The following is a 21,892-nucleotide window of genomic DNA, read 5'->3' as shown; positions in this document are numbered from 1 at the left end:
GACCCATCATCCACACTCTTCTCTTTTTCTTACCATCTATCATAACATTCTACTATCCACAGGTCCCTTCTGATTAGTGAAAACCAAACCCAACACCCAAAGTTCCCTCTCCATCCAATCACCAAGTTTTCCCCTCTCTCACACACTTACACATTGTGTTTTTCCAGCTCCACAACCTTTTTGTGTAGCTCCTGATTCTGTGCAGAGCAAGCAGCAACTCTGAAAGAAGACATAGAACATTTACCATAAATGAACTATGTAAGCCATGAACCAATAATGCTAATATGCAAAAGAGTTTTAAACAAAAGACATTTCTGTGTAACAGAATCTTAGAACCAAAATAGCTACTGTCCTGCTGAGGACAAAAATCTACAATTGTTCAAGAAAGGAAAGAAAGCAGCTATAGAGCAGTGGCCGAAAGTCAAACTGACTGAAAGACCATGAAGAGAGGCCATAAAACAAACACATCTCACTACAGAAGATATCATGTACTAACGGAATGCAACATAAGGTCATATATAGAACATTGTGTGATATAAGAAATCCTTTGCAATGTACCCCAACTAATCTGCAGTTCAAGAGATGCCTTGAACCAAAGTAACTACAGCTGAGGAAGGGCTGTTAATTCATTATTGTGCAAGAGCAGTCATTTATTAAACACAACACAGTCCAGAAGAGGTCATACAGTAGACATTATACTGTGCTTAGTAAACAAACATACTAGGATGCAAATAATATCACTACATAAATACAGTACAAGACATGCTGTGAGCTATAGCTACTACATGCCATTAACTGAGCCATAAACAAGCAGCAGAGCAAACGAAACAATCAGCCAACTGAAACTAAAGTATAGGGGAAGATCTGAAGCAGACATTATATAGTGCAGGCTATATATAAGGAGACAATACATATTTCAGTGTTTGACACCCAGCTATTTGCTAGACCTGCTTTCCAGTCCATCGATATATTCTTTCTTGCGTTTCCGGCTGTCCTGTGCTGACTGCTTGTTTCTTATCTTTCTTCTCACCTTCTTCAAGATACGTTCCTCTGCCTGAACCAGAGATATTCACATAAAAGTGCAAGGACAAGGGAAAAAATAAGGAAGAAGTTAAGAGAACACAAGCACATTGTAGGGAGCAACTCCGTATAGATGAAGGGGTCTGTAGACTGTATGTACACCTGACCTCTTACCTTGGTGAGTGGCAAGTTACTGGGGAGCGCCACACCCTCTTGAGTCAGAAGTCTTTTCTCCTCATCAGTTAGGTGCAGTTCTGGGTACTAGAAGAAGGAGCAAGTGTCACAAAATGGTATAAAGCCAAATAAGAACAAAGAAAGACATCACTGTTACTCACCAAAGACTCTACAGAGAGCAGGTCAGATGAAGTCATTCTGACGGGTAACACTGCAGGCTTAAACAAGGCTGATGTGTGAATAGGGGGCACCTCATTCAATAAACAGCTCTCTGGTATTACCACCGGGGTGGTCCAATCTTCTGCTGCAGGACATGGACAGATACACACATATGAATGCAGACTAGAAAATTGCAACTAACTCAGTGAAACATTCATTGCAACTAATCTATATACTACTTATCTATATATTCTTTATATTTTTTTCACACAGTACAAAAAAGATTTCTTAATTAAATAACAAAGTTTCTGTACAGCTCAATTTGTATATGTACACATATATACAGTATGCATGTGGACGCAACCAATCGTGCATGTTGCATTATCCTTATAGCAACTTTGCACAAAGAATAGAACACAATCTGGTATTCCAAGTGGATTGTGAAAATGATTTACCACATGAATCTAAATGCGGCCGACTTTTTTTTAGTGCACCCTATACTTTTAATGGATAGTGGAGGGAATACCATTATCGCTCATATTACAAGTGATAATGCAATGGAGACCTGGGGGTCAATTTATCAAGATCTGTACGGAGCTTGATGCCCCGTGTTTCTGGCGAGCCTTCAGGCTCGTCGGAAACAGAAGTTATGAAGCAGCGGTCTAAAGACTGTTGTTCCACAACCTGTCCACCTGCTCTGAGACGGTGGAAAGAACTGCTGGTGCAATGATAAATGCTGACAGCGTATGCTGTCGGCATTTATTGATGTGCAGCGGACATGATACTCTACATTGTATCATGTCCGCTCGCACATTAATAAATTGACCCCGAAGTAAAGTGCTAACGCTTGAAAATAGGCATAATAAAACACGTTAACTATATTCAAATTCAATATTTCACTAATATTTATACATATTAAATTATTCAAAACATGTTTTAACAGTGATTTAAAGGGATATGGTCTATGATCAAGTGCTGGACTGGGATGGGCTCAAAGGTGTATATGTATGTATATGCCTGTTGTATGTGTGTACTGTATGTACCTATCTGTATGTGTTTGTACATATGTATTACAATAGAAAACCATAGTTTAGAAGTCAGTGGAGAGCTCCACTATTTGACCTTCAGTTTGGTACAAAAGTGATAGGTGACAGGAGTTTTTCAGCACCCCCCACATAAGTTTATTATGTGATGGATTTAGCGCACCAGCACTGTCAGACTTTTGCCCAATTGCTAAAATAATACTTTCAACTTGTAATATGAGCTAAAAAAATAAAAGCACTATTGATTGCACTCGAGCAATGTTAGCACACATTATTCCTGAGAGAGAAAGTAACAGAAAGGAATTTTATAATTTTTGGTTAAAGAATGTATGATATTTTCTGTCTTTCAAATGAAATTTGTTTTAATTTTTTTTATACTTTATTTTTTATTAACATTGATGCAACAATGAATATTTTTAACTTGTATATGTAAGTATTGTATTCTATGAAGTTACCTACATGAAATGAAGGGGTTAATAATTATGTCTCCTCAAAGGGGTGTGTAAATCAATTACACTCCTGCAAATTCTATTGGTCCATGGTAACTACAAATTGAACACAGACACAGGTTCATTATACCTGTCCTCTTGAAAAAGCCTGTTCGCAAAACGGGGGAAACGCGTTGAGGTATTGAATACACTATACTGGTGAACTCCAGTTAATCTACATTGCAGGCCATCTGTATTTGGGGTCCAGACATGACCAGGTGGGTTCACGGTGATCGTTTCGGGCGGATGAGCTTGTTTACATGTTTAACTCTGCTGTTTTTAAATTATCATCTTGTAAGTTCATTTTTATATGTGCGTGTCTGCTGTCTACTTGTGAATAAAATCCCTTGAATCCTGGTAGCGCTCTCTGTTCCCTTCTTGTTTTACATACAAAGGAACATAAAACCTTAGTGCTGATCTGGGCCATATGTGCTATATAGGTATATTCACAGACACATAAATCAGTAGTGATCATTTATTAAATACATCTCTCAGTACCTAGCTGTATAGAAATGACACTGCTCATTTCACTCTGTACTCTTCTTCTGTCCAAAGAGCTGACATCATATACCAGTTCGTACACAGGGGTGGGCTGGGGCAGTGGAGTACTTGTCTCATTCTGCGTGGGAGTGTCTGGCTGGGGATCGTCTGAAAAGCCACTGTCACTCTCAGGAGATGAACTAGTAACTGTCCCACCTGTGCTGTAAACCTCATTAGGGTTGATCATCATTTGTAGGAATTCATCTGCATCTTCTCGCTCGCTCAGTCCCTGAAAAAACAAACAACTTAACTAAGCCACTAACTATTGTATGTGCGTCCTGTAGGAACAGGAACAAGGTCAGAGGTCTGGGAGGGGCAGCAGAGCTGGTGCAGGAAGAAATGTAGGGCTGATCTGAGCTATGGGACTGGTGAGGCAGCATTGCAGGTGTAGGAGGAGGACAACATTATAAATTATAATTAAATGTATGATATCTAGAGGGAGAATCATGTTGGGGTTGAAAAAGTGATTAAAGGGATATTATACTAAAAAATGTTATCTGTTTCATTTAAAAGAGAATGTTTTAAAATGTATTACAGTGCTTTGTTTTGTGATAAATTAATGTTGCTGTACTAAATAAACAAACTTTTTTTATGTGGGAGTAATCCCTGTAAGACAATGAACAGTAGAATCCTAGGACCCATTGGGACAGAATCATTTCTTGTTTTGAGTTTAATGTAAACAGCTTTTTCTTATATTATTATTTATAACATATAAAAAACATTATCTGGGGTAAAAAAAAAGGTTAACTGTGCAGCTCTTTCATATACACGATCGAACAGTTTTGAATAATATGGCTATTTAAAGGGACAGTGTACTATAAAATGTTATCCCCTTTAATGTGTTCTATTTTACCTCCGGAGAGTATTAAACAGCTACTTTACCTTTATGTTGTTGTCTGAAATAACTAGTTTTGCCTATTGAAAATACCACCTTTACTAAAAAATATGAATGTTCGTATGCTCTGTAGAAAAGTTATGTAAACAGGAGATAAAAGTGAGGGGATGTGGGGTGTTTGAAGAAAAAAGGCACCTAAAGTGCCTTTGCATGGAAGTCAATGGGGGGACTGTGTTTTCTCTATAATTATATATGCTTATACTGTATATATATATATATATATATATATATATATATATATATAGAGAGAGAGAGAGAGAGAGAGAGAAATATATGTGTGTGTATATACACAAATAAACACATAAATATATATGTATGTAAGCATATACATATATATTTATTTATTGCTGACCAATGCACTGCAATAGATGTTTTTTTGTGGCTGCTGGCATGAAAATGAGGCTCCCATTGGAGCCTACTTGTGAGCGCTTGCCTTTCGGCAATGCGAACACGAGATTGCATTCACATTGAGCTGCACTTGTAATACTAGCGCACATTTACGTGCAATGGTATTACTGAATGGAAGTGAAGGCGTTATCTAACTTTTTAAACAATAACATTTTTAGTGTAGACTGTCCCTTTAACTATGCCTCTAAGTTAACTATAACTATCATAGGCCTAGATTTGGAGTTTGGCGTTAGCCGTGAAAACCAGCGTTAGAGGCTCCTAACGCTGGTTTTAGGCTACCTCCGGTATTTGGAGTCACTCAAAAAAGGGTCTAACGCTCACTTTTCAGCCGCGACTTTTCCATACCGCAGATCCCCTTACGTAAATTGCGTATCCTATCTTTTCAATGGGATTTTTCTAACTCCGGTATTTAGAGTCGTGTCTGAAGTGAGCGTTAGACATCTAACGACAAAACTCCAGCCGCAGGAAAAAAGTCAGTAGTTAAGAGCTTTCTGGGCTAACGCCGGTTTATAAAGCTCTTAACTACTGTGCTCTAAAGTACACTAACACCCATAAACTACCTATGTACCCCTAAACCGAGGTCCCCCCACATCGCCGCCACTCGATTAAATTTTTTTAACCCCTAATCTGCCGACCGCAAAGCGCCGCCAGCTAAGTTATCCCTATGTACCCCTAATCTGCTGCCCCTAACACCGCCGACCCCTGTATTATATGTATTAACCCCTAACCTGCCCCCCACAACGTCGCCGCCAGCTACCTACAATAATTAACCCCTAATCTGCCGACCGCAAAGCGCCGCCACCTACATTATAGCTATGTACCCCTAATCTGCTGCCCCTAACACCGCCGACCCCTATATTATATGTATTAACCCCTAATCTGCCCCCCACAACGTCGCCTCCACCTGCCTACACTTATTAACCCCTAATCTGCCGAGCGGACCGCACCGCTACTATAATAAAGTTATTAACCCCTAATCCGCCTCACTAACCCTATAATAAATAGTATTAACCCCTAATCTGCCCTCCCTAACATCGCCGACACCTAACTTCAATTATTAACCCCTAATCTGCCGACCGGAGCTCACCGCTATTCTAATAAATGGATTAACCCCTAAAGCTAAGTCTAACCCTAACACTAACACCCCCCTAAGTTAAATATAATTTTAATCTAACGAAATTAATTAACTCTTATTAAATAAATTATTCCTATTTAAAGCTAAATACTTACCTGTAAAATAAATCCTAATATAGCTACAATATAAATTATAATTACATTGTAGCTATTTTAGGATTAATATTTATTTTACAGGCAACTTTGTAATTATTTTAACCAGGTACAATAGCTATTAAATAGTTAAGAACTATTTAATAGTTACCTAGTTAAAATAATTACAAAATTACCTGTAAAATAAATCCTAACCTAAGTTACAATTAAACCTAACACTATACTATCATTAAATTAATTAAATAAAATACCTACAATTACCTACAATTAAACCTAACACTACACTATCAATAAATTAATTAAATACAATATGTACAAATAACTACAATGAAATAAACTAACTAAAGTACAAAAAATAAAAAAGAACTAAGTTACAAAAAATAAAAAAATATTTACAAACATAAGAAAAATATTACAACAATTTTAAACTAATTACACCTACTCTAAGCCCCCTAATAAAATAACAAAGACCCCCCAAAAAACAAAATGCCCTACCCTATTCTAAATTACTAAAGTTCAAAGCTCTTTTACCTTACCAGCCCTGAACAGGGCCCTTTGCGGGGCATGCCCCAAGAAGTTCAGCTCTTTTGCCTGTAGAAAAAACATACAATACCCCCCCCCCAACATTACAACCCACCACCCACATATCCCTAATCTAACCCAAACCCCCCTTAAATAAACCTAACACTAAGCCCCTGAAGATCATCCTACCTTGTCTTCACCTCACCAGGTATCACCGATCCGTCCTGGCTCCAAAATCTTCATCCAACCCAAGCGGGGGCTGGCGATCCATCATCCGGTGGCTGAAGAGGTCCAGAAGAGGCTCCAAAGTCTTCATCCTATCAGGGAAGAAGAGTAGATCCGGACCGGCAACCATCATCTTCCAAGCGGCATCTTCTATCTTCATCCGATGAGGACCGGCTCCATCCTGAAGACCTCCGACGCGGACCCATCTTCATCCGGCGACGTCCAACTGAAGAATGAAGGTTCCTTTAAGGGACGTCATCCATGATGGCGTCCCTCGAATTCCGATTGGCTGATCGGAACAGCCAATAGAATGCAAGCTCAATCTGATTGGCTGATTGGATCAGCCAATCGGATTAAACTTGATTCTGATTGGCTGATTCCATCAGCCAATCAGAATATTCCTACCTTAATTCCGATTGGCTGATAGAATCCTATCAGCCAATCGGAATTTGAGGGACGCCTCTTGGATGACGTCCCTTAAAGGAACCTTCATTCTTCAGTTGGACGTCGCCGGATGAAGATGGGTCCGCGTCGGAGGTCTACAGGATGGAGCCGGTCCTCATCGGATGAAGATAGAAGATGCCGCTTGGAAGATGATGGTTGCCGGTCCGGATCTACTCTTCTTCCCGGATAGGATGAAGACTTTGGAGCCTCTTCTGGACCTCTTCAGCCACCGGATGATGGATCGCCAGCCCCCGCTTGGGTTGGATGAAGATTTTGGAGCCAGGACTTATCGGTGATACCTGGTGAGGTGAAGACAAGGTAGGATGATCTTCAGGGGCTTAGTGTTAGGTTTATTTAAGGGGGGTTTGGGTTAGATTAGGGGTATGTGGGTGGTGGGTTGTAATGTTGGGGGGGTATTGTATGTTTTTTTTACAGGCAAAAGAGCTGAACTTCTTGGGGCATGCTCAGGGCTGGTAAGGTAAAAGAGCTTTGAACTTTAGTAATTTAGAATAGGGTAGGGCATTTTTTTATTTTGGGGGTCTTTGTTATTTTATTAGGGGGCTTAGAGTAGGTGTAATTAGTTTAACCCCTTAATGACCACAGCACTTTTCCATTTTCTGTCCGTTTGGGACCAAGGCTATTTTTACATTTTTGCGGTCTTTGTGTTTAGCTGTAATTTCCCTCTTACTCATTTACTGTATCCACACATATTATATACCGTTTTTCTCGCCATTAAATGGACTTTCTAAAGATACCATTATTTTCATCATATCTTATAATTTACTATAAAAAAAATTATAAAATATGAGGAAAAAATGGAAAAAAACACACTTTTTCTAACTTTGACCCCCAAAATCTGTTACACATCTACAACCACCAAAAAACACCCATGCTAAATAGTTTCTAAATTTTGTCCAGAGTTTATAAATACCCAATGTTTACATGTTCTTTGCTTTTTTTGCAAGTTATAGGGCCATAAATATAAGTAGCACTTTGCTATTTCCAAACCACTTTTTTTCAAAATTAGCGCTAGTTACATTGGAACACTGATATCTTTCAGGAATCCCTGAATATCCCTTGACATGTATATATATTTTTTTAGAAGACATCCCAAAGTATTGATCTAGGCCCATTTTGGTATATTTCATGCCACCATTTCACCGCCAAATGCGATCAAATAAAAAAAAAAAGTAAAATTTTTCCAAATTTTAGGTTTCTCACTGAAATCATTAACAAACATTTTGTGCAATTATGGCACAAATGGTTGTAAATGCTTCTCTGGGATCCCCTTTGTTCAGAAATAGCAGACATATATCGCTTTGGCGTTGTTTTTAAGTAATTAGAAGTCCGCTAAATGCTGCTGCACACCACAAGTGTATTATGCTCAGCAGTGCAGGGGTTAATTAGGGAACTTGTAGGGAGCTTGTAGGGTTAATTTTAGCTTTAGTGTAGTGTAGTAGACAACCCCAAGTATTGATCTAGGCCCATTTTGGTATATTTCAGGCCACCTTTTTACCGCCAAATACGATTAAATTAAAAAAAATAGTCAACTTTTTCACAAACTTTAGGTTTCTCACTGAAATTATTTAGAAACAACTTGTGCAATTATGGTACAAATGGTTGTAAATGATTCTCTGGGATCCCCTTTGTTCAGAAATAGCAGACATATATGGCTTTGGTGTTGCTTTTTGGTAATTAAAAGGCCGCTAAATGCCACTGCGCACAAAACGTGAATTTTGCCCAGCAGTGAAGGGGTTAATTAGGTAGCTTGTAGGGAGCTTGCAGGGTTAATTTTAGCTTTAGTGTAGAGATCAGCTTCCCACCTGACACATCAGACCCCCTGATCCCTCCCATAGAGCTCTCTTCCCTCCCCCACCCCACAATTGTCCCCGCCATCTTAAGTACTGGCAGAAAGTCTGCCAGTACTAAAATAAAAGGTTTTTTTTTTTACTTTTTTTTTTTAAGCATATTTACATATGCTGCTATGTAGGATCCCCCCTTAGCCCCCAACCTCTCTGATCCCCCCCAAAACAGCTCTCTACCCCCCCCACTGCCTTATTGGGGGCCATCTTGGGTACTGGCAGCTGTCTGCCAGTACCCAGTTTGCATATAAAAATGTTTTTTTTTCATTTATTTCAGTTTTTTCTGTAGTGTAGCTCCCCCCCCCCCAGATCAATCCCCCACCCCCTCCCAGATCCCTTCCATTACGTTTTATTTTTATTATATTGTACAAAAATATGTACAAGTTTCTGTAGTGTAAGCGGTTCCCACCCGCTCCCTCCCCGTGCACGCGCCCTCCCGCCGCCCCCTGTGCACGCGCGCGCGCCTGTGCGCGCCCCCGGCGATCCCGCCCCCGATCCCGCCCCCCTCTCTGACTAAGAAGCCATCGATGGCCGCCCACCCACCTCCCATTTACGCTCCCACCCACCAACAAATGCGGCCATCGATGTCCGGTGCAGAGAGGGCCACAGAGTGGCTCTCTCTGCACCGGAGGGGCAAAAATTGTTATTGCAGGATGCCTCGATATCGAGGCATCCTGCAATAACCGGAAAGCAGCTGGAAGTGATCAGGATCGCTTCCTGCTGCTTTCCAAACCGAGGACGTGCAGGGTACATTCTCAGGCATTAACTGCCTTTTTTCTGAGGACGTACCCTGCACGTCCTCGGTCGTTAAGGGGTTAAAATTGTTGTAATATTTTTCTTATGTTTGTAAATATTTTTTTATTTTTTGTAACTTAGTTCTTTTTTATTTTTTGTACTTTAGTTAGTTTATTTCATTGTAGTTATTTGTAGATATTGTATTTAATTAATGTATTGATAGTGTAGTGTTAGGTTTAATTGTAGGTAATTGTAGATATTTTATTTAATTAATTTAATGATAGTATAGTGTTAGGTTTAATTGTAACTTAGGTTAGGATTTATTTTACAGGTAATTTTGTAATTATTTTAACTAGGTAGCTATTAAATAGTTCTTAACTATTTAATAGCTATTGTACCTGGTTAAAATAATTACAAAGTTGCCTGTAAAATAAATATTAATCCTAAAATAGCTACAATGTAATTATAATTTATATTGTAGCTATATTAGGATTTATTTTACAGGTAAGTATTTAGCTTTAAATAGGAATAATTTATTTAATAAGAGTTAATTAATTTCGTTAGATTAAAATTATATTTAACTTAGGGGGGTGTTAGTGTTAGGGTTAGACTTAGCTTTAGGGGTTAATCCATTTATTAGAATAGCGGTGAGCTCCGGTCGGCAGATTAGGGGTTAATAATTGAAGTTAGGTGTCGGCGATGTTAGGGAGGGCAGATTAGGGGTTAATACTATTTATTATAGGGTTAGTGAGGCGGATTAGGGGTTAATAACTTTATTATAGTAGCGCTCAGGTCCGCTCGGCAGATTAGGGGTTAATAAGTGTAGGCAGGTGGGGGCAACGTTGTGGGCGGCAGATTAGGGGTTAATAAATATAATATAGGGGTCGGCGGTGTTAGGGGCAGCAGATTAGGGGTACATAAGGATAATGTAAGTAGCGGCGGTTTACGGAGCGGCAGATTAGGGGTTAAAAATAAAATGCAGGTGTCAGCGATAGCGGGGGCGGCAGATTAGGGGTTAATAAGTGTAAGGTTAGGGGTGTTTAGACTCGGGGTACATGTTAGGGTGTTAGGTGCAGACTTAGGAGGTGTTTCCGCATAGCAAACAATGGTGCTGCGTTAAGAGCTGAACGCGGCTTTTTTGCAGGTGTTTTTTCAGCTCAAACAGCCCCATTGTTTTCTATGGGGGAATCGTGCACGAGCACGTTTTTCAGGCTGGCCGCTTGCGTAAGCAACTCTGGTATCGAGAGTTGAAGCTGCGTTAAAAATGCTCTACGCTCCTTTTTTGGAGCCTAACGCAGCCTTTATGTGGACTCTCAATACCAGAGTTATTTTTATGGTGCGGCCAGAAAAAAGCCGGCGTTAGATTTTCGGGTCGTTACCGACAAAACTCCAAATCTAGCCGATAGCATTTACCTATCGCTGATTTGTAAAAAAAAAAAAAAAAAAGAGATTAAAACCACTAGCTTTAGGCTTATGCTCTTAAAATGTTTAGACATAATAATCTGTAAATGTCATGTATGCATTTCCATTTTAAATAGAATCATTTAGCAAATGTATCACTATTTTAGCTGTGCACAGACACCGAGCCTACTGAGTGACTAAATATTATTGCATCATTGGTAAGTCAAGTTGCATTCTAACTAAAAATAAATACTGCTGCAGGCTTACTGAGCAGGTGTGGTGTTAAAATGAGGATGCATGCGGCAAATCTACATATGCTCTGAGAACAGTAAGAGCTCTGCTTCATGAAATCATTCATGACTTTTGCTAGAAGCATTTCTGCTAATAAACGTATATTATTATACACAAAGACAACAGAATTCCCTTGACTTGGAATTTGTCAGCCAAAGTATTGATGTCATGCACAGCAAGAGTTTGATAACGGTGAGATACCTTCCCATGAGATTGCATTAACAGCTGCAATACTGAAGTCAGGTAAAAAGTGTGATGTGATTTTCCAAGTGTTTATCAATGAGCTCCATGGCATAACACAGGAACAAAATTAGTAAATACTTAATTTTAACTGAACCAGGCTGACTGTCTGGTACTAGAAGAGCTCTGATAGCGACCTGCCCAATATGTGAAGATATGACATTGTGAACATAACCTATATCTTCATATATTATTACTTGCTTTACAATTATAGGCTTCTGACAGCACATTTACTGACAAAACTACTGTCTACAGTGATATAAATATAACTTTATGTTATGTAATATAACCCAGAAATTAAAGGGTTAGGTAAGTCAAAATTAAAGTTGCATGATTCAGATAGAGCATGCCATTTTAAGACACTTTTAATTTCACTTCTATTTTCAAATGTGCTTTGTTCCCTTAGTATCCCTTGTTGAAAAAGAATATGCACATATCCTACACTAGTGAAAGCTAGCTGCTGATTGGTGCCTTCACACATTTATAAAGTATACCATCCTTATTTGTTATTTTATTTCTGGTGTTAAATGTTATTTTAAAGGTAACTTTTTCAATGTCATCTCTGTTTACATTATTATCTGGGAGGGACAGGGTGGTATCTAATCTGGGGTGTGAGGTAAATCAAATCTGAGAGGATAATTAGTGAAAACTTGGGAGAGGCAACATTTAAAGACCTAATCTGAGATGTCAATTAGGTCTGATCTGGGTGGACTATTTGGAACTGAATAAGGATTGAAAATCCTGGCTAATCTGGGGACGAGGATCAGATTAGGCTAATTTTGCAGGTAGAAATAAATTCTAATCTGGAGTATCAAACAGACATGAAGGGACAGTGAAGTAAAAAATAAACGTTCATGATTCAGATAGGGCATGCAATTTTAAACAACTTTCCAATTAACTTTTATCATAACATTTGCTTTGTTCTCTTGGCATTATTTGTTGAAGGCTAAACCTTGGTAAATTAATGCTCATTTATAAGCCTTAAAGGCTGCCTCTTATCTCAGTGCATTTTATCAGCTTTTCATAGCTAGACAGAGCTAGTTTGTTTGCCATATAGATAACATTGTGCTAAATCCTGCGGAGCACTGATTGACTAACAAGTTTGTAAATAGCACTGAGAAAAGGGGGCAGTCTCCAGAGGCTTAGATACAAGGTAATCACAGAGGTAAAAAGTGTATTAATATAGCAGTGTTGGTTATGCAAAACTAGGTAAAGGGGAATAAAGGGATTATCTATCTTTTTAAACAATAAAACTTTTCTAGTAGACTGTCCCTTTAAAGGAACAGTATACACCAATTTTCAAATAACTGCATGTAACAGACACTACTATTAAGACGAATATGCACAGATACTGATCTAAAAATCCAGTATGAAACCTTTTAAAAACTTACTTATAAGCTCCCAGTTTAGCATTGTTAATGAGGTAGTCTGGGACACCCACTTAAAGGCGCTGTGTAAACAAAAGAGTGGACACTCCCCCTCCCCAGCATATGAAAAGACAGATAACATAGACAGGAGCCTGCAGTAGTCTGTAGACATCAGTATACATCTGACACTGTGGGGCTTGGTTAGAAGTATAAAAATCAGCACAATGTTCTTAAAGAATAAGCAAAACTATATATAACTTTTTTTATAAAAACACTACCAGATGGGCTATATAAATGGATCATCTACAAAATATTTATGCAAAGAAAAATCTAGTGTACAATGTCCCTTTAAGGAAGACTCAGGTCTCATAATAATCTAAGTGTGGCTAATAGTAGGGCAGGGAATAGGTGAGGTGGACTGATGAAAAGGGGATCTAATATATGAAGATTTTGGGGTAGATTTATGTAGCTGCGAATGGAGCTGTTGGCTCGCCGGAAACATAAATTAAGAAGCAGCGGTCTTAAGACCGCTCCTCCTTAACTCATCCGCTACCTCTGAGGCGGCGGACAGCAATCATCCCAATCAGATATGATCGGGATGATTGACACCCCCTGCTATCGGCCTCTGCAGGGGGCGGCATTGCACAAGCATTTTACATGGAATGCTTGTGCAATGATAAATGCCGACAGCGTATGCTTATGCTGTCTACATTTAGCGATGTCGGGCGGACATAATCCGATACAGCGGATCATGTCCACCCGCATCTTGATAAATCGGCCCCAATGTTTGATCTGAAGAGACAGCAATGTTTAGATTGGGAAAGCATATTGTTTATTTAAGGATTATAAACAAGTAATAGCTATTTCTGTGAAAAGAACAAAATCTTGAAATATAGGAAAATATACTTTTACAAAAAAAGTGTCAAATGCGTTAAATATCATAGAAACTAATGGAAAAACTAATGAATGATGAAAGCTGAAATGGGGGAGGACAAATGGTTTCTGAATGGTGCAAGGGGCTGGGGTACCTGATCTGGATAGTAAAATTAGGATTATCAGGATCATAGCACAGAATATAGTTTGGTGTTTGTGTATAATACTATTGACATAGAAGAGAAGGAAGGATACCATCCCCTGCTGATGCTAACTTACCGTTTTTTCATTCATTGTCCAATCGTCATATAACTTCTCAGCTGGGAAGCCATGGGCCTCAGAGAGAGGGAATGTGCTAGCATCAGATCCAGAAAACCCGTCTGTGTGAAACAGCTCCTGTTGCTCAAATAAGGAACCTAACAGAAGGTCTGGTCTGGATGAGTCCATAATCTAGTGGTGGTGCTGTTTGGGGAATAGAAGACATACATACATAACATAAGCTCAAGGGAACTTCAGAACTTGACAAATCCTGGTAACCAAGGAGCCAAGGCTCATAATAGAAGAATGCTGGTTCCAGTTTTTTTTACTATCATACTTATACCTGTATACAAAACCCCTAACATAGCTCCTAAGAATAAATGCATCTAACTTTTTAAATTTGCCAAGTTCCTAGCATATAAACAACAGAGATCATTATAATGACATTTTTTATGACTTCTACGCAATAACCTATGGAATGCTGTGTATTTCTATGTGCACTAGTCCAGTGTATCTTTACTGCAGCCTTTAAAGAGACGTTAAAGCCATTTTCTTGGTTACATAAAACTGAAGGTAATTTAAAATGTATTCAAGTTTTTATGCTTGAGGTGTGCTACTGTCCATCAACAGAGCGACACTACAGAAGCATTGGGCACAAACATGCAATTCCAGTTAGTTTCATTGTTCCTGCAAATCCTCTTTGATATACATACTACACTTATATAGTTTAATCTCACTGTTTAAGTAAAGCTTATAGGCCACAGTTAAAGGACCACTAAATACAGTCAAACTACATAATTAACAAGTGCACATTAAAAAGACAAAGCAATAGCACTTACTCCTAATTTTAAATAAGAAGTAGATTTTTTTCCTGACCAATTCAATTTTTCTCCATTTGCTGGTTCCCTGCATCATGTGACAGCCATTAGGCAATCACAGACTAGTATATATATATATATATATATACTGTATATATATATATATATATATATATATATATATATATATATATATATACACATATCCAGCAGTGAACTTGTGCACATGCGCAGTATGAGCTGGTGCCTCAGAGTGTGTGTATATAAAAAGACTGTGCAAAATTTGATAATAGAAGTAAATTAGAAAGTCTCTTAAAACTGCATGATCTATCTGAAGCATGAAAGTATAATTTTGCCTTTTGTCTCCCTTTAAAATATCCCTTTCCATAAGTATAGCTGAGTTAATTACACTGAGCTTTTGATCATTCCAAACAAAATTATGAGGACTGCAGGAGAGAAACTTCATTCACTATATTCACTAAATTTGGAAATTCCTCTCAAGTCTTTCCAATTTCTGAGATTCTACAAAACCACTTTTTTGGTACAAGGTGCAGGGTTTTGAAAACTAGAATAAACCACTTGAAAACCCCAGTATATTTATCATATCTCCTTTGATTTTTGTCAGTTATGGATATCTGTAAGCTAGTTTGTACAATTCTTTCAGCTAATCACCATGACACAGAATACAAATGGAGCGCTATTGATAGTGGAAGGTGAGCTCTCAATATCACTTGACTGCGCTAAAATTAGCGCACAGAATGATATTATAAGTCTGTGATAAAACTGAATAACAAGAGAAGATGTAGTGGTGGAAATCCCTTTAGCATGCCCTATACTTCAAATGGATATCGCGACCGAGCTAATTATCGCTCATATTACAAGTTGAAGGTTATTTTTTGTGCAACCCGAAATAGCACTAGAAAATTTAGCACAACATGACACCTGAAGTAAAGAGTTAGGGATAGAATAAAAGTTTCGCAAAACACATGTAAAACATATTACAATAAAGTATATAAATATATTTAATATAAAATATAAGTTTATTATTGAAATAAATGTATAAAAATGGTTTAAAAGGGATATAATATATGACATGGTATTGGACTGGGAAGGACTCAAAAGTATCTCTATATCTTTATTTGCATGTGTGAATGTATACATGTGTATATATTCATATAGTTATATAGCTATATATACAGTATATATATATATATTTTACAAAAATATATGAAGATTTATAATGAAATATATATTCAAAATTAAAAAGAACATTTTCTTCTAAGTAAAGAACATAAGTATTAGTGCAGTTCTCCTAGCACACCTTCGAGTTAGTGAGCGAGCAAAAGACAGAAGAGGCTTTTTTTAGCGCGCCACCTAGAAGTATATGGGGAAAGGGGTTTCGTGCAGTTGCGTTATCTGACCTCCAGCTGTTATCATGCCCATGAGTCTTTCACTCGAGCCCTAACTTTTAACTTGTAATACATTTGCAAATATAGGAATGCTATTAATTTACTTTAAGTGGTGTTAGCGCTCAACAGATCCACTTATAGGGCATAGTATAGAATTTGATTTGCAGCCTCACTAGGGAGTTTGGGCAAGGACATTTCTGAAGTAAAAGCCAGCACAATAAATAATGTATGTGTACTGGAATTTTGTTTTAAAATATTCATTAATTAATTTATGGGGAATTCAATCAATTTAGAGAGAAATAAAATTAAATGCACAATTGTTGAAATTTACAAATTTTACTTCTATTATCAAATTTACTTCATTTGTCGTACTTTGTTATTGACTCTCGTATCCCTTTAAAATAACTCACTAGTGTACAGAATAACAGGATATTTAGACAGACTGAAGACATCATTCTAGGATATTTCTCCTGGAATATATAGAAATTTAATGCCACTATATAATTCTACTTATATTGCCAGTCTACTCACTGTAAACTAACATAGCTTACATTGAATGATGCTGAAGTACGACTTAAACCAGATTTCTAGAATTGTCTCCTATTCTGACACGCTTTTTATAACATAGCTTACATTGAATGATGCTGAAGTACAACTTAAAACCAGATTTGTAGAATTATCTCCTATTCTGACACCACTTTTCTAAAAAAACAAAAAACAACAATCACATAATGATATTTTACGAAGAACAACAACAAACTTTCTGATAAATGCTGCAGTTTTTACTTATATTATTTTTGACAAAAGTCGTTGGAGAAAATATTTTAATACACATAAATAAGACTATCTGTGTGTTAAGATCAGACTTAGGCAGACAAGACACACTACAGTTTTCTCCCCAGACCCTTTTAATGGGTGCACCTCCCAGCTAAATTTTTAGCCAATATTAAGCAAAAACTAATATTAAAAAAATGTCTTTGTTTATTGCACAAATTTTGATTAAATAGATTTATGTTAAATTATGCAATTAAATTGGTGCTTTGGATATAATGTTATACTATTAGAACACTGCCCCCACCCGACTACTTTATAATACCACTTAGATGACCAAATTTTCTGTGGAGAACATTGCACTATTGAGCAAACACAAACATTATATATGAATCACACATGAGGTTTCAGGATTTCACCCTGCTGGGCCGATTTATGAAAGTGCGAACGGACATGATCCGCTGTAGCGATCATGTCCGCCACACATTGATAAATGCCGACAGCATACGCTGTCTGCTAGCAGGAGGTGTCAATCAACCCGATCGTATGCAATCGGGCGGATTGCTGTAGCCGCCTTAGAGCAGACAGACGAGTTAAGGAGCAAAGGTCTTAAGAAGGCTCGCGCGGAAACAGGTGTTTACGGCCCCATTTGGGCCGTGATAAATCGGCCCCTGAGACTCAAGACTTTAGAAATAATCTCATTGTTATGGTACCAAATTCTTATGTAAGTTTTATGCAAATTCACACATTTTATTTAGTTTTTGTGGTTCTAATTATGTATAATTTTCGGAAAGTGGTACTACTGATCTGCCTCCACTATTAGTATTTACTGCCAATTAAAAGACTCAAAATCCTTTTAAATACCGCCCTCTATTTTACTTTCCCTGTATAGCTTCAAAGTTATATGCAAGCAATAGTGCAATAATAAAATACTCTGAGAGTATTTTATTTTGGGATTTTATGTCCCTTTAAGTGAAGCATTAGATAAATGGTAAGCTGATCTGACTCCTGATGAAGGCTTAGAGAGGGGCTGTAGGCCCTGGGGTCTAATCTAAGGTGACTAAGATGAACTGCAGGAAAAGGTGTCTGGTTGTTTATTTTTCCTTCACATATTTTTAATTTACCAGCATCATTTTAGAAAGGTTTTATGGCTTGACATGTTTTATGCAAGTAACAGGCAATAAGAAATGTTACAGATGCCATGTGGGTAAGATTCAATATTAAACCCATTTGCTGATGACACAGAGCTGCATTAAAGACATAATGTCATCAGTAAAGTTAATGCTGACTGTTCCAAGGACTATAAATAATGCAGCACAAAGAAATACACATCAACATTGTACAGTGGCAACAGAAAAGAATCTCTGTCATCTCAAATTAGTGTGAGTTCTGTATATTACACACTTGCACTTTATCTAGAATTAAGCAGATCTAGTCTTTACACAGTTTTGTTGTGATGTGCAGGTCCTGCTCTGTTACATATTATAATATAAAACATTAAATAGAAGCAAATGCATATTACTTACCCAGAGCCTGTAAGAAAATAGTCCAGCAGCCCAGTGGGATATGTCCCAGTGCTCCAGGATACTTAGATCCTGGATGTAAAAGCCAGGTACCACCCTCTAGCCTTAAAAGGGTAACACACCTCCTGTTTGGCAGGTTTCAGGGGCGTGCACCTCTCTGTGTTCACTCTCTCCCCTGCACCTGCTACACAGGTTACTTTGTGACACAGGTCACAAAGATTATATAGGTGTGTCTGCATGAGGAAGTCAGTGACAGGAATGAGAGCAAAATAAGAAACAGATATTACAGGCAGCTATAAATGTTCTGATGTTAAAATATTGTAAGATCTGGTTAGGTAAATGTAAAGCACTTTATTCCCTGGGATAAAAACCTGCTCTGTTGTACGATCCTGAAAGGAATTGCACAGAGCATCTTAACAGCAGAAGTGAAGAAAATAACTAATTAAATAAATTATTACTCCAGGAATAGCTCCACAGTCACACAGTATTTTACTATTTCATACTAAAGAAACACAGTTTACAAAACAATAATATATGAGTCTTCTCATATAATAAGTATAATATATCATATTTATGTTTGTTAAAGGGATACTAAACCCAATTTCTTTTCTTTCATGATTCGGATAGAGCAAGCAATTTAAAGCAACTTTCTAATTTACACCTATTATAAATTTGTATTCGTTCTCTTGCGATCTATATTTGAGAAAGCAGGAATGTTAGGTTATGAGCCGGCCCATTTTTGGTTCAGAACCTGGGTAGCCCCTGCTGATTGGTGGCTAAATGTAGCACACCAATCATCAAGCGTTACCCAGGTGCTGAACCAAAAATGGGCCGGCTCATAACCTTACATTCCAGTTTTTTCAAATAAAGATAGCAAGAGAATGAAAAAATAATAATAATAGGAATAAATTAGAAAGTTGCTTAAAATTGCATGCTCTATCTGAATCATGAAAGATTGGGTTTAGTGTCCCTTTAATGTTACCGTTTGCTAATTAGCCGATTTCACTTCAGCAATATCCAGATAAAAGGTAACATAAATTCACTTGAGAATTAACCTTGTTGCTTTCTGGGACAGAGCTAGACACTGACCATCATACAAAGTGTAGCAGGTCTTGCAGGAAGTTACCTAAAACATAGCTTAGGTATGTCACAGGAAGGAAAGGGAAACACAGCAATATGGAGACCATGGTGCGGCTCAGTCAGCATATTGCACTGTATAGAAGTGGTGTATGGCTGCAGAAAAACATATGCTCATGCCAAAGTTTAAGTTCTCACTTAAAGGGACAGTTTGAGATTGTAAAAATGTTTATGTGTAGTAAAAAAAACATAACATTTGCAATATACTTGTATTATTTATTTTGCCTCCTTTTCCTGTAATTTAAGCTGGAAAACCGTGGGTTTTTCAGACCTAAAATTCAGTAGTGCACACAGCGAACTTCACAAGCCCTGTGACATATCTGCCCCTAAATGACCTCAGCAAAACAATATATAGTATATATATATATATATATTACTATCAAAATGAATGTGTCTTGCCTTTTCTACTCCACTAAAACAATTGCAACAAACAAAGTGTTAATGTGTTTTTGTAATTACAAAGTGTTCCCTGTCCCTTTAATAATGAAAAAGCAGGGGGGATTCCTGGCTTCAGCTCTCTATGGGAATGGAAAGTACACTCTATGCTCTAATATGCTGTCCATCAACCATAAGCCAAAATGGCTTGTGAATGTTTAATAATTTTAAAGGAACATTCTAATGCAACAATTATATGCTCTAATTAATTAATAATATAACTCTTTGTTTAATTCATACAAATGGGTTACATAGGTAAATTCCTGGTTGGGAGCAACATTTACAGCTCTCAAGCAAGACACAAGACACCACCAATGATTGGTGGGGTTGTGTGACTGCTGCTTTTGATTGACTGACCATCTTTGTTCTGCTCTGCAGTTGCAAGGTCTGCAGTTCTGAGGCAGGACTTTAACTTTGTATTTATCCCCTAGGGATGGTTAAACACAGTTATCTAGTGCCAATAGTGCAAAAATAACATGCTCAATTGGATTAGAGTACACTGTTGTTGAATTAGAATACCCCCTTAAGTCTGAGCTCTGATATATAAAAATGAAAGATTAAATAAAATTTAAAAATACCAAATGTTATCAGACGTATACCTGTCTGTGATATTTAGTTCAGTAGTAAGGTGCTATATCTGCTGAACTTTTTGGACACTGGACAATTCCTTTTGCAGTTTTACATTTTATAAAGTAAAATAACTTATTAATAATAATAAAAAATAATAAAACTTAAAGGGATAGGAAAATCAAAATAAAAATTTGTATGATTCAGATAGGACATTACATTTTATATTCACTTCATTGTCAAATTTACTTTTTTCTCTTGGTAGCCTTTGTTGAAGAATATTTACGTATCCTTCACTACTGGGAGCTAGGTGGAAATAGTCTCTTGTTGTTGGTTTACCAGCTGTTTCCTAGTAGTGCATTGCTGCTCTAGAGCTTACTTTAACTATGTATTTATTTATTTTTATGGTTTAAAAACATAGTTATATGCAAGAAATAGTGAAATAATAAAATGCTCATAATTAATAAAAAAAAATGCACTTTATATCTCTTTAACGCAGTAACATAGCAATACATGTATAACATTTTTGCAAACATTCAGCTTGTTTACTAGTTTTGCGTTATGACTCAAAAAGCATTGTTATGGCCCATACCAATGCTTTTTCCCTAACGCCGATATTACAAGTCTTGTCAGAATAGGTGTACCGCATACCTTTTTGGCCGTCACGCAACGTCAGTACCGCACTTTTAAAAAAGTCCTTTTGAATGGGACTTCCATAGCGCCGGTATGGGCCTGGGAGGCCAAAAAGCGAGCGTTACAGCCTAAAATGACAAGATCTGTACCGCCATCTAAAGTCAGTAGTTGTGAGTTTTATGCTACAAAGCTGTACTATAAAACTCATAACTAAAGTGTTACAAAGTGCACTAAACACCCATAAACTACCTATTAACCCCTAAAAGTTAGCAAAAATGCACAGCAACACACTACATAGCATACACTTACATATGCACATACACACACACTACATAGCATACACTTACACATGCAGATACACACACACTACATAGCATACACTTATACATGCAGATACACACACTACATAGTATACACTTATACATGC

At 37.5% G+C, this 21,892-nt stretch overlaps 1 protein-coding gene across 4 annotated transcripts in view; it reads right to left on the bottom strand.

Annotated features, from left to right (window-relative positions):
- Positions 1–21,892, bottom strand: part of CREB3L4 (cAMP responsive element binding protein 3 like 4) — a 99,984-nt gene that overhangs the window by 12,947 nt on the left and 65,145 nt on the right. For 2 of the 4 annotated variants that reach the window (XM_053704428.1, XM_053704429.1), the window contains exons 3-8: positions 14,194–14,376; positions 3,383–3,653; positions 1,356–1,498; positions 1,195–1,281; positions 948–1,054; positions 151–219 (exon numbers count right to left, since the gene is read on the bottom strand). In XM_053704428.1, coding sequence (XP_053560403.1) covers positions 151–219; positions 948–1,054; positions 1,195–1,281; positions 1,356–1,498; positions 3,383–3,653; positions 14,194–14,361 — 845 coding nt within the window. In that variant the 5' untranslated portion in view covers positions 14,362–14,376. Of the gene's footprint in view, positions 1–150; positions 220–947; positions 1,055–1,194; positions 1,282–1,355; positions 1,499–3,382; positions 3,654–14,193; positions 14,377–17,032; positions 17,089–18,696; positions 18,784–21,892 lie in introns of those variants that run through there. The other 2 variants (XM_053704427.1, XM_053704430.1) reach the window with 2 other exon arrangements.

This window comes from Bombina bombina, chromosome 1 (genome assembly GCF_027579735.1).
Source record: "Bombina bombina isolate aBomBom1 chromosome 1, aBomBom1.pri, whole genome shotgun sequence".
NCBI classification, from domain to species: domain Eukaryota; kingdom Metazoa; phylum Chordata; class Amphibia; order Anura; family Bombinatoridae; genus Bombina; species Bombina bombina.
The sequence above is the reverse complement of the archived record's forward strand: the minus strand, read 5'-3'. Positions and strand labels throughout refer to the sequence as shown.